This window comes from Alligator mississippiensis, chromosome 4, assembly GCF_030867095.1.
Source record: "Alligator mississippiensis isolate rAllMis1 chromosome 4, rAllMis1, whole genome shotgun sequence".
In the NCBI taxonomy this organism is placed as follows: domain Eukaryota; kingdom Metazoa; phylum Chordata; order Crocodylia; family Alligatoridae; genus Alligator; species Alligator mississippiensis.
In genome coordinates, this window is record NC_081827.1 from 24,305,561 (window position 1) to 24,319,277 (window position 13,717).

The following is a 13,717-nucleotide window of genomic DNA, read 5'->3' on the forward strand; positions in this document are numbered from 1 at the left end:
ATAAGGTTCTTTGGGTAAATGTAATATTTTTATTAGACCAAATAAATACTTGGAACAATTGTTCTTTGCAAGCTTTCAGGCACAAAACCCTTCTTCAGGCATAGGGAGAGTCTGCTGTTGTTTTGTGTTCTCCTGGATGGAATAGAAGTCAATATGCAAAATTCAGGTCTGTGAAAATGCAAATGCGTAGCAATGAGGTTCAGAGCCCATGGGTGAGACAACAGGTGAGGGACAGGTAGGTGGGGGGACAAAGCGGGGAATGTTGATCTAGTGATAGAATGTAATTGGTAAAATGCAGAGAGGTTACCTGGGGTTATCAGATGGCAGGATATAATGTACCATAAATCCAATGTCTATATTTGGTCCATGATTTTTTGTATCCAGTATATTTATGACGTGAAGTTCATAGGTTTGTCGACAAAAGGTGTTTTTCTAAATTCTCTTTGAGGATTAGAACTGAGAGATTGGAGAGAGAGTAGTTGTCTTGTGAGAACTGTGCACCCACAGGTAACTAGGTATTCTTCTCTTTGATAGATTTTTGGTGTGCATTCATTCTGGTATGCAGTTGTTTGGTTTCTCCTACATATTTTCCATCAGGGCATTTAGTGCACTGGATAAGATGTATTACATTTCTGGAGGTGCAGGTATAAGGTCCAGGAATGGTGATGGCTCTGTTGTAGGGTGTAATTATTGTGGGACTGTTGGAGATATATTGGAAGGTTCTACATTTCTTGTCCCAGCATGGGCTGGATCCATTCAGTGTGTTTTGGGCCACAGGAAGTTTGCTTCTGGTGATGAGACTGGTGAGGTTTGATGCTTGTTTAAAGGCTAGGAAAAGTGGTTCTGGGGAAATCTCTTTAAGAATTGGGTCTTCTCTTTTAGTATGGGTTGCAATTGTTTGAGGATTTTCTGTATAGATTCCAGGGAAGGATATGTCATAACTGTGTGTGATTTGTGGGGATTTTCTTTTTGTACTGCAGCAATTTTTCATGTGGTATCTGGGTAGCTCTTTCAAAAGTACAATCTCTCTCTCTGGAGGAGTGTCCTTGTTTAGTGAAAGCCCTTTTGAGATTCGTGAGGTGATGATCACGGGTGTTCTCAATGCAAATTTGGTGATATCAGAGGGCTTGGTTGTATATTACAGCTTTCTTGGTGTGTTTAGGGTGATTGCTGGTTCTGTGTAGATATGTATATTGGTCTGTGGGTTTCTTTTATATGGTGGTTTGTATTTTACCATTCTGTATATTGATCATAGTGTCTAAAAAGGAAACATTGGTGCTGGATTATTCAAGAGAGCATCTGATGGAGGGGTGATGATTAATGAATTTGTGATGGAAATCAATCAGCAATTGCAGGTTTTTGGTCCAAATGATGAAGATGTCATCTATCTATCTTAAGTATAGCATGAGCTTGATGGTGCAGTTCTTGAGGAATTCTTCTTCCATGTGGCCCATAATAAGGCTAGCATACTGTGGGGCCATTTTGGTGCCCATAGCTGTGCCCATGGTCTAGAGGAAGTGTTGGTTTTGAAATTGAAGTTGGTGTGTGAGGATGAAGTGTATAAGTTCAGCAATATCTTTAGGTCTGTACTCTGAGTTGTAATCTTTCTCTTGTAGCTATGTAAGGCAGGCTTGAATGCCATTCTGGTGTGGGATGTTGGTATATGAGCTGGTAATATCTATGGTGGCTAGAAGGGTATTGCTGGGAAGGTGGTCTATGTTTTTAAGATTTCATAGAAAAGTCTGTTGTGTCTTGGACAAAACTCGCTTTTTGGGTGACAAGAGGTTTTAGGACAGATTCGATGAAACCTGATATTTCCTCAGTTAGGGCTCCATGGTTGGATATTATAGGTCTGCCTGGGTTCCCTAGTTTGTGGATTTTAGGGACCATGTAAAAAGTCCCTTGGTTGGGTAGTGGGTGGGATCAAGTTCTATAATTATTCTTGTAGTTCAGATGGAAATGATTTGATGGTGGTTTTGAGTTTTAAGGTGAAAAGGGGAGTTGGACCTTCCTATAGTTTTTCATAGTAGGTGGTGTCAGAGAGTTGTCTGTTGACTTCTTTTATGTAGTCTTCACAGTTAAGGATAAGAAAGGTGTTTTGCCCAAAAGCTCGCAAAGAACAATTTTCCAACTATTTAGTTGGTCTAATAAAAGATACCACATTTACCCAAAGAACCTTGTCTGCCTATAGCCTGACTGTTGCCTTTCTGGAGCCACTGGTCTGTGGTAAACAAGTCTACTGGAAATCCCTCGTTGTAAAAGATATTCTGCAGATCAAATCTTTTATGGTTGTCTGACAAATCACAAGCAATATGTTTGTTGAATTGATCTCCTAAGATATTTAAAGACTGGGAAGGTGAAGAGCCATTGGCAGTATTCCAGTTGGAATGTGGCAGATAGTTAACTTGTGAATGTACCCTTCTGATAGAGCAAAAACTAATTTACTTTCTGTCTTGAGATTATGCATAGCTGTGGTGTTGTCTATCAGCCATAGAACTGTTGCATCCAAAGCAGTGCCAGGAATACTTTGCAAGCCAAACAGATTATTCTTAGCTCTGCAATAATAATGTAAGAACAAGCTGCCTGAGGAGACTATAATCCTTGAAATGAATGTGCTTCTAAAAACCCACTTCATTTCTGAGTGGAGTAGATCACCAATCTTAACAGGTAGAAGGGCAGAGAAAAGTTATCTGGAAAAGCAGTGGAAGGCCACTGGGTATCTGGGCCTTCCACTACTTAAATGAGACAACTTTTTTGTGGACCAGCATGTCCGGTGTACAGATACACTGATTTCAACCACCCTAACAGAAAGTGTAGACTGGAAAATTGTCACATAGATGAGTGAAAAGCCCTGTATCCAGGAAGTCTGAGGCATACAAATCTGATCTCTGTATCCAGAAAATCTGAGCGTTCTAGGGTAAGACTGAAGTTGGTTAAATGAAGTTTGCTATTTTCCAGAATATTTCTTATGGAAAGTAAACTCTCACTGACGTGGAACCTGCTCCTATGACCTCTATGCTTTGAGTCAGAACAAATGTCAATTTCTCTGTTGACTCCAAGTTGATCTTTTCTTGGGAAATAAGCATCCACAGCTATAAGTTAACAGCTGCAAACCAGTCCTGATAAACTAAAAATGAAATTGTAGAGGCCAGAATCACCATCCTGAATTTGAAATAACAAATGAATTTGTTGATATGTCAAAAGTTCAGAATGGGACATCAACCCTATTCTGGTTTGGAAAGAGAAAATAATGGTGTCGCAGAGCACTTAGGTGCCCTGCTCCTAAAGAGGAGAAACTGCTAGGAAAAGAGCCCTAGCAGTGAGTAAGGAGCCCAGCTGTTGATCACCAGGGCAACCAGAGTAGTTAGTGCCCACACCTGCCAGCGGTCAGCTGACTGAAAGGGGCAGGGCCTGGCTCCCTTATAAACCCTAGGGGCTGAGGCCAGGAGGGCAGTTCCCTGCCAGCAGCCAGGGGTGGAAGGAGCTCTACCTGAGCAAGCTGAGAGGTGAGGCCTGACTGCAGGTACAGCCCTGAGCCTGGTAAAGGATGGAGCATCCCTGGGCTGTTTGAGCAATGTTGTTATAGCTGGGAGGTTTTAGTTTATGTTATAACCGAGGGGCTTGTGTTTTGTTTACTGTTTAAAACTGGTGGTTTGGGTGAGGCTATTAGGGGAAGGAGGAGGCCTCATAGGGGACCCACAGCAGTGTGGGGACCCTAGCACCAGTGAGGGTGCAGCATTTGGGGTGCACAGATCCCAGCCCCAGAGAGGGGGCAGTTGAGAAGCCCCAGTGTGGGTGTGGTGTGCCCCAGAGAAGGGGGCAGCCTTGGAGAAGCCCCAGAGAAGGGGGCAGGGTGAGACCAGGGCCGTGGAGAGCCCGCGTGCCAGAGAAGGCGCAGAGTGAGACCAGGGCAGCGGAGAGCCTGAGCACCACAGAGGGTGCAGAGCAAAATACGGCTGCACAGGGCCCAGAGAGGACAAAAGGGCCAAATTATAACAAGATCCTAACCAAACAACATCAATTCCATCTGCAAGGCTTGGGGTGTGGTAAAGGGATGGTTGGAGCCACGCATAGCCCATAAGGCTAGGGTGCCCCTGAAGCACCCATTGCAAAGTGGGACCCACAAGGGGTCTGGGAGTCCACGGGGTCAGATATTACAACAAACCGTGCCCAAGAGGATGTAAGGAAGCCTCCCATATATTTATTCTCCATCAAAGATGTGGCGGGCGAGAAGTGAGGGTGCCCTTCAGGCCAACTGGGCATGGGAAGGGGGCCTTGGGGAGATCACGGCCATCCTGCAGGACCCCGTGCTGTGACAAATGGTAATTAATTCTTCTACCTTTTGAATTATCGCATGCCCCTGAATTCCAAGGGCACTTCTTCCACTGCTCCAAATTGCAAGAGGGAACCCTCTACTTGCTTTACTATCTTCTTGTAAGAAGAATCCCTAAAAAAGGAACAGGCAGGATGGAACTGGAATTGAACAACATAACGCTTGTTTACATTCTCCAGGACTCATTTATCTGGGGAGATTCAAGACCAGGCTACTTAGAAATGGCTGCCCTTACAGAGTTGAAATGAAAAGATCCTTGGGCAGTTTCAATACTGCCCTGAAAATCAACTCTTGAAGAAAGCCCCAGAAGGAAAAAGCAAAGATTTTTTGCCTCTAGTAGAACAGCTGCTTTTTCTTGAAAGCTGAGATCCTCTGAGCCAGACAGTAGCATTACAGGAATGCTGCTTGCAGGAGTGACAACCTGGCTTCCTTTTTTTGGAGTTAAAACACAAGGAGCCAAAGAACAGAGTTTCCATAGAATCCTCTAGGGAAAGAGTGCTTCATCTTTCCTAGAATTAAAAAGGTCACTGTCCTCCAAGGGAAGGTCCTCAATTATTGTTTGGACCTCGCTGAAGACCCCAAAGGCCTTCTTCATTTGTTCCCCTATTACAGGGGTTTTTAACCCTTTTAAAGGAGTGTACCCCTTCTGGGTACACTTCTGGCAGAGCAGGGGGGTTGCAGCAGCTGGATGCAGAGTGGGGAGAGCAGAGCCCAGGCACAGAGCAGGGGGGACTTGCACACGGTTGTGGTGCGGTGTGGTAGATGGCAGCAGCAGCCGCCATGTGCAAGCTCTCCCCACCTCCCCCCTGACATCTGGCTAATTGGGCAGCACCTGTGTAGCCCGCAGACGGGAGCTGCTGCCCTCATTTTTCCCCCCCCCCCCCCCCCCCCGGCCCTGCTTCTGGGATGCAGTGCTCTGTCCCCACCTGCCCATACATACCCCCCAGCACCTAGCCCCTTTCCAAGTACACCTGGGCCTATGCATACCCCTGGTTGACAACCCCTGCTCTATTACAACGACCATCAATTCCTTCAAATTCTTTTGGCAGGCTGTTCATAGATTGAGACAACTTATCCCAGTTCAAGTATTCATACTTGAATTATCAGGTCATTCTCCTGGGCATCAGTGCATGCTACTTGAAGTATTAACTACTATGGAAGTTAAACCCTCTCTCTGGTTATGGATTTTGAAGGTCCCTACTGTTTAGACTCTTAGTTGGGCAGTAGCCCTAAACGCAAACAAGTAGGAAATAAAAAAAATATTGTAGTCCTGGATGGTACCAGGTATCTCCTGTGAAATCATTCAGATGTGGCTGGAGTAAATGATGGAATATGCCACAGGTCTTCTGCAGGCTGCAACACTTATTTATTTATAGATATGTTGAGCCTGCTGGATATAGAAAAATATAAAATGTCCAGGGTTCTATGTGGTGTTCCTATGTGATGTACTATTTATAATGGTACATCTCGGGTCCCGGCCACTGTCTTAATGTGGCCTCAGGATATGTTCAAGTCCTTCACAGAAGTAGACATAGTGGGGCTTCGCTGCCCCATCTGAGATGAATGACAAGATCACACCAAACTGTTCTTTTTTCTACAGTAGTTAAAATGAGTAAGAGATCCACTCTTTGGTTTTTTTACATTTTTTTTCCAGTAGAAGGGTTGTGACAGAGTGCCTCATCTCAAAGGGGGATAGGTTGGTACTAAAGATACTTGCTTAGCTTGTACTGATGGCTCAGTAATCAGTGGCTTGGATATTACCACTCAGCCTCACTAGGACAAGTAACTTCAATTCCAGGTCCAGAGTGAAATCAATTGATATAAATGTTTTGAGTACCAAAATAACCATTACAGAGTTATTATGTACCAAGGAATGTGATTCCAAAATGACTCATAATACCTAGGGGCCTGGGACCAGGTGACTTACTAATGAAGCTATACCCAGTGCCAAGACTGGCATCAAAGAGTACATGCCAAGGAAGATTTGATCCATAAATTTGAAGGATACTATTAATATTTACACTAATTGGTATCATGGGACCAGGCTTTTGGCCTTTAGGAGGTTGAGCCCAAGACAAGCCAGAAGTCTGATATTTCTTGTGTCCTGACTAATCAGGCACCAGAGAAAGTAACTCATTTATTCCTGCTGTGGTGCTCTTCTGCCCCAGTCAGCTATTGATATTGAAATAATGGTGGATGTTTAGAGATTCTTCCAAATGATCAAATCAGAGACTTACCAGGGCAGTAATGAAGACCTAGTGACAGAAGCCTAAATTTGACCTTCCCACTTGGTGTCTAAGGAGGCTTGCATGGAGTTCTCAGGAAGAAAAAGCTATAGGCAGTCTTGTCTAGTATTTTAAGTTTGCTTAGAAAAAGTGAGATGTATGGGGCATGGCCCAGAAATACATTCCTTTCCTAGCCAGATTCAGCACCAAAAATGTCCCCAACTGGCAGTGAAGCTTCATACAAGGAACAAATCTTGGGGTGCCTATACACATGCTCGAGGGTGGGGAGAGGGGCATTTTAATTAGAGCAGCTCTTAGGTGCCACTCTAATTAAAACAGCTACACAATCTCATGTATTTAGTGTTTGGCAAGCTTTAGTTAAAGTGCCCCCACTGCCATTTTGAAACAGAGGGACACTAAATACATGAGACACTGCAGCACTCCGGAGCATTCTGATTAGAATGGTAGTCTACACCAAAACGCTCTAATCAGAACACGTTGGAGCACATGTAAAAATGCCCTTGAATCCTGGTAACTTAACTTCTGACCTATTGTTGGAACCCCTGTGTAAGAGTAAGTGTGTAGCCTAAACTGAAAATAATCTAAAAAGACATTCTAATTTTAATCTTTAACCTACAAGACTTAACCACCTAACTAAAGTAGTAAAGCTACCAACTAAACAAATACAGTGTACAAAGAAAGTGGACACTTTGAAAGTTTTATTTTGCTGCCCTTTCTCTGGTAAAACAGAAATTGGGATTGAGAAAAGGCTTAAAATGGTAAGAAGTCACATTGACTACAGTGAGACTATTCCCAGGTGCAACTAAAGCCACACAAGGCTCGATCCAGATCAGTAAACTAGGTACCAAAATGGGATTGAAATTTAAGTACCAAGTCACAAAAAGTGCCCAGAATATCCCCATTCCAGCACACACAACCCCTAACTTCATTCAATATCTACATTTTAGACTGTGACAATGCCTAATCTGAGCAGCTAGACAGCTCTCAAGAGAGCCCAATCCTGTAGGAGTGCTCAGAGAACTGAACAGAATTTAGCTTTGTACAGCAATGTCACTTTCCCTTCAAAAATGGGTAAAGGAAAAGCTCCTACCCACTTATGTTTTTGGATTGTATACAGCAGGGACAGATTAGAACTTGTAAAATGAGGGACAGAGATCACTTTTTTCCCTAAGAGGATCCCTTATGGATAACTGAGCAGAGAGTCTATTTCTTAGTGTAAACCAATGATCCAGTCCTTTTCCTTCAACTTTTCCTCAGATAAAGATCCAATTATACACATTTTTTTACTAACCTGTAATAATGTTCTTTCTGGTAAATTTGACTTTTCATAGTTGACTATTCTTGAGGTTGCTGTTTTCTCTTTGATTAGTTCTAAAGAGAAACAATGATGTAAATCAAAAGATTCTTCCTGGTCTTCCTTTTCCAATTGCTGCAAATAAATAAATAAATAAAATTTTAAAAAGGAAAAAAGCCAGACACATCTATTACATTGGAGAACTATCCTCATCCAATTTGTAATTTCAACCTGCCATATAAATTTATTAAATTCTGAGATACTTTAAATTAGTATTTTAGTAGCAATTATATTAATTTAATTTGAAAGACTTTTTCAAATTTATCATCATCACCACCAATGCATCTGAGAAACCTGCACATATGTTGAATTATACTATGTAAAGCCATCTGATACAGTGTCACTTGACTAAATTATCAGAGTGCTTGAAACAACTGAAGTAAATCCACTGTGGGTAGAATGGATACTTTACAAATGCATTCTACTGGGAATACAATGGTAAAAAATATAAGACACAGTAAGAATACAGTGTGAGATTTTCCAAGGTCACCTAATTTCTTTATTATATCCCTGTTAACAATGCTGAGGCATAAAAGGAAAGTCTATGTAATGATTACAGCGATTACTACCATATTTACTTGCAGACTACATGCACATTTTCCCCAAAAGTAGCAATCCAAAATAGAGATGCACGTTTTAAACCAGGAAGCTGACTTCTGCACTGGAAGGGAGGCATGTGGACACTGTGCTGCCTTCCCTTCCCTGCCACATGGAAGAGGGGCAGTCATTCACTCGAGTCAGGTCACTCACTGTCTTCTTGCAAACTCCACAGCTCAAGTTTTAATCCTCTCACAGCAATGCTGAACTGGAAACAGCTTTTGGTTGAATAGCCAATTCAGTAACAGCTATGACAGGGTTAAAGCTTGAGTTGCACAGCTGGCAAGAAGAAAGTGAATGATGCATGCACCTAAGAGCATTCAGACATGGTGAGCCCAAGAAAAAATATGAAGATCATTCAGGGTAAACATGAGGGAGTATCTTAAGAAGGAACTGTCCTATTTTTATAGGGAATAAAAACTCATTATGAGATTAAAAAATATCAAGTGTTGAATGTAATAAGTATTTTGGAGTTCTTTAAAAGGAAAAGGTTTCTGATGGAAAAAGGAAGGAATATAAAAGAAAAGAGTGAGTTATTCAACTTATCAGTACAGTAGTCAGCTGCAGTAGTAAATTGGACAATGACTGATCTAAGCAAGTTGGCTAGGAAAACTTGGAGGAAATAAGCATTGTGTAGTGTAATGAAAAGAATTCGTATATAGAAAGGTTATATATTGACAAAAAGAATGGAAGAAAAGGGCAGAGGGCCTTGAAGGATACGTGGAACATGAGCATGTAAGGTAGCAAAAGAGAGACCGAAAACAACATTTTAAATGTGCATGAAGAATAAGTTTCTTATAAGTCACTGGGCAGAAAATGAGAGCTATATAAACAGAAGTAGAGAAAAAAAGAACTGCAAGAAGTTTTGTTTGTTTAAAGAAATACTCATTAAAAGACTATGGAAAATTCAATCTTCCTTTGGCTCCTTCAAAAGAAGGACTGAAAATGGAAACTATTCCTCTAATTTGGGCCACAGAAGGACAAGCCTTTAAGCACAAGCTATGTTAAAACAATGATGGATCAGAGATAAATCTAGACATTATGGCTAGGGAAGTTCAGTGTACCTTAACCGCTTTCCGAATGGCTGAAACTGGTTTAAGATAAACCTGGCTGGTTTATCAGACTTAACTGATAAAGATCAAACCAGTCTATGGAATTTCTGTCCCAGATCCCCTCCTGGTTCAATTAATTCACAGTCCCCCAGCATCCCAGGATGCTTTGCAGCCCTGGACTGTTCTGTCTGCCTGCAGAACAGCAGGGTCTGACCCATCCCTCTGCTCCCTAGCCGGAGCACTATCACTCTTCTGGCTGGCTGGGTGTAAACCCACCCTTCTGGCCCAGCAATTGACCCCCAGCCAAGTGCAGCCCAGTGTGGCAGGGAGGGGGGAAGGGGGTTTGACTCAACCCTAGGGAGCCAGGAGCCAAGCTGGAGTTCCCCAGCTATGTCCCTTCCTCAGGTTCCAAGCTGGCTGGGGGGGAAAGCCCACAGTGGGGGCTAGAAGCTGGGATCCAGGCTGGAGTCCTCCTAGCCATGTGGGCCAGCTGTGGGGGTGGGGGGGCAGGCATGGCTGGGGAACTCTAGCCCCAGTCCTGGCTCCCAGCTCGGAGGTGGAGCCAAGACTCTGCTCAGGCTTCCCTCCCCTCAACCAGCCCAGAGGCTGAGGAGGGGGCATGGCTGGGGGACTCCAACCCTGCTCCTGGCTCTGGGGGGCTTCTGGCTTCGCAGGGCAGAACCAAATCTGTGTAGACTTCCATCCCCCTCTCAGCTGGCCTGGAGGCTGAGGAAGGGACAAGGCTGGGAGAATCACCCAGTGACTGCAGTGCACAGCAGGTTGGGAGGTGTGCTCTATTGCCCCCCAGCTACTGGTATGGGCCACTGCAGGGGTCTGGCTGCCTTTCTTGTTTGAAAAGTGAACGTCAATTCACTTGCTTATCAGTTCAATCTACACAGTTTAGAGAAACCGGCAAAGATTGAATTGATTCAGCCTCAGACTGTTTGACTGTCCGCACTTAGCCTATAAATGCATGTACCAAGTTGGGCAGAAATAGTAAAGTATGGCATAACAACAGTAGTAGTATTGCACACTTGGCTCCTTGCAAGAAGTGTGAAGTACAAATACAAGAAAAGCAGTGACATTACAAACCAAACAAAAGTATAGAGAATGCATATAAAAAATATGATGGGATTTTTCAGTTGTTACTGGTGATGGAGCATATGCTAACAGATCAGGATGTGACTGTCATAAATAAAAAGGAGAACAAGTTATTCATTATGAACTTCTTGTGTCCATTAGACTAGAATGTGCAACTGAAAGTGCAAAAGACTGACTGACAATTGTGATCTGTTACAACAAAAAATGAAAAAAAAATCAGGTCATGAAAAACGTAAGCATAATACCATTTGCCCCATTAGCTGGGAGCCCGGTCCCCAGCTCTGTCATGGGGGACATATGCTGCACCCCTGCAGCTGGGAGCCCTGGCAGTGTTTGGATCTTGGGCTCTCAGCCACAAAAGCAAAGATTGCCAGTGCAGGGGGAGCTCTCAGCTTGGAGGCATAATTGTTGGGATTGCACATTAGATCCCACTGCACCCTCTTTTTAATGTCTGTCAGGGGCCTATAATTCAAGACAACTGCTCTCCAATACAGAAAGAGGCTTCATGGATCCTCCATACTCTTAAAAAGTGCTGTCAGAAAAAGGCTTGTGGCTAAGGCACCTAGGAAATCATCTAACGCAGTGGTTTTCAACCTGTGGTCTGCAGACCCCTAGGGAAAGATAACTAGGGGGAAGATGGGGAATCTTTCCCCCAGTCATCTAGAGGAAAGATTACTATGATCAAAAGTAGGTGAATAACCACACTTACAATTCAAAGGGGATCACACCTCCATCTGAAGTTTCCAAAGGGGTCTGCACCTCCATTTGAAATTTTTATGGGTCCGCAAATAAAAGAGATTAAAAAATACTGATCTAATGTAGCAATTTCCCCTATGAATTCCCCATTAATAAGGCTTCAGTGGACAATTAAAGATGTCCTCATTTGATTCCTGCTGTGTCAATATTACAGTGTTTATTCATGTTTAAATAAGATGGCCAAGAGTCATGTTAGCTGGCAGGATGGTGACCACAAGTTAGCTATGTAGAGTGGGACAAACCAACATCAGCATTGTGTTATGATTTAATTTTTGTTAACTGACATAGCACTTGAACGTGATTTTTGCAGACTACAATGACTGTTAAGTCCTGGTCAGCATCATGTTGGCTAAAGTTTCTAAAGATCATGTTACAGGAATGTACTGTAATGCTAACAAACATCTAGAATGCAGTGACAGAAACACTGCCAGCTTGTAAAGCAAAATGGATTTTTTTATGGCATAAACAGGTGCCCTTGACATGTCCCTGCACCAGTTAGCTTAAACTAGTCCACGTAGTTGAATAAAATATTAAATTCCCCTTTCTAATTACAACTGAAAAGCACAGTCCTGATGGAAACATTTCTTGTATGTTTATATCACTGAAACAATGGAAGGAACTCAGGATGTATTTTTAGAGACATGCAAGTCTAAGAGGAAAGTTTTTAAACACTATGATTTCATGGTTAAATAGGAGTAAGCATTGGCACAGAGTGCATTTTCAAATCACTGTCAAATAAGTACTAAAAACCAATAACACAATAAAACACCTCATTTAAATTTTATTCATAGGGTTGCTTTCTTACAGCAGCTTCAGTTCATAGAGATACTCTTTAATCATTCAACATTTATATTATATCATATTATATTATATAACATACCTCAAAGTAAGCTTTTGTTTTTGCGGAACTTTGCGCTTCTGCATGCCATGCCTTTAAGATAATTCTGAGCAACTTAACATTAAAGACCCATTGTATTTTCCTGACTGCCACTGGAGAAAAAAATTGTTGCTTATAAAAACTATGAAAGCAAAGAACCTACAAATCAATGAATCTGTCAGTTAAATACATTATTAAATGGTTGTCTATAGAATTTCATTTCTACAGATTCAACTATATATTTCTTACAATTTAAATCAATTGTATCATTCTCACTGTGGTATTGGATCATTTAAAAATATTCAATAAGATTCCAAGTTAACAGTCAAAACACAACCATAATACTTTTCTTTAACATAACTATGCAGAAGACTTGATTAATCTGCAAATTAGATTGACTAAAATCAGTAAATTACCAACCTTGAAGCAGAAAGTTTGAAAAACTGTTAAAGTGAAAAAAAGGAACACCTGGCTCCATGAACTAGAACAAAACATAACTCACTCACTCACTCACATTTAATGATTCCCATGCAGACTCAAAGGAAAGGGAGGTTTGGCAGGGGGGGTGGGGAGGAGAAGAGGGGAAATCAGTTCTTAAAAGTATTTTCTTTTTTTTTTCAATGTAGGCTTTAATTTAATTCCTATTAACAGAGTTTTTATTTTCCTATATATATTATGCGTGTGTGTGTGTACATACATATACACACATACAACAGTTCCTGGTCCAGGATACCTGATCTTAACTTTTACCTTAAAAAGGCCAGTTTTATTAACCTGAACTAGTTCTAAAATGGAAATAGTTTGGGAAGACTTACTGAACTATGAGTTACAGGAACAGTAAGTACCCTGATACACTCTGTCTGCATGTCATCATGATTACACATTAATGTATTTCTTGAAAGGCAGCACTTAATGTTCAACAAAGATTCCTATAACTCTTACACTTAGTTTATACACAGCTTGTTATCTCACCATTTACTTTATATTTCGCAATGGATTTCAAAGCATTGCCACGCTTACATTCCAGAAAACACCATACAAACATACAACAACCAACTTCTAATCTTTGGTTTATATCACTAATGACTAACGTTTTACTTTAGCTAGGAGCAAAACTGGGCATTTTATTCCCAAACCTAAATACTCATAGTTACATAAGTCAAGTCAACTCACTGAAATCAATAGATAAAGCATATTCACACTAGAAAAGGTTACAATTGTAAATTTTTGTATTTTAGGTATACTCTAAAACATGATCAAGCTGAATTTACATCAACATATTTACAAACAAACTAAAAACTGTGTTAAAAGCAGCATATGGAACAATTTAAGACCCTTAAAATAGTTTAACTGATCTTAGGCCCAAAAGAATTTTTTTAAATGTTTATAAAAAATTCAATG

At 41.5% G+C, this 13,717-nt stretch overlaps 1 protein-coding gene across 1 annotated transcript in view; it reads right to left on the minus strand.

Moving 5' to 3' along the window:
* FBXL13 (F-box and leucine rich repeat protein 13) overlaps positions 1–13,717 on the minus strand; it is a 189,412-nt gene that overhangs the window by 147,132 nt on the left and 28,563 nt on the right. The window contains exons 6-7 of the mRNA XM_006266591.4: positions 12,320–12,429; positions 7,871–8,008 (exon numbers count right to left, since the gene is read on the minus strand). Coding sequence (XP_006266653.2) covers positions 7,871–8,008; positions 12,320–12,429 — 248 coding nt within the window. The remainder of the gene's footprint in view (positions 1–7,870; positions 8,009–12,319; positions 12,430–13,717) is intronic.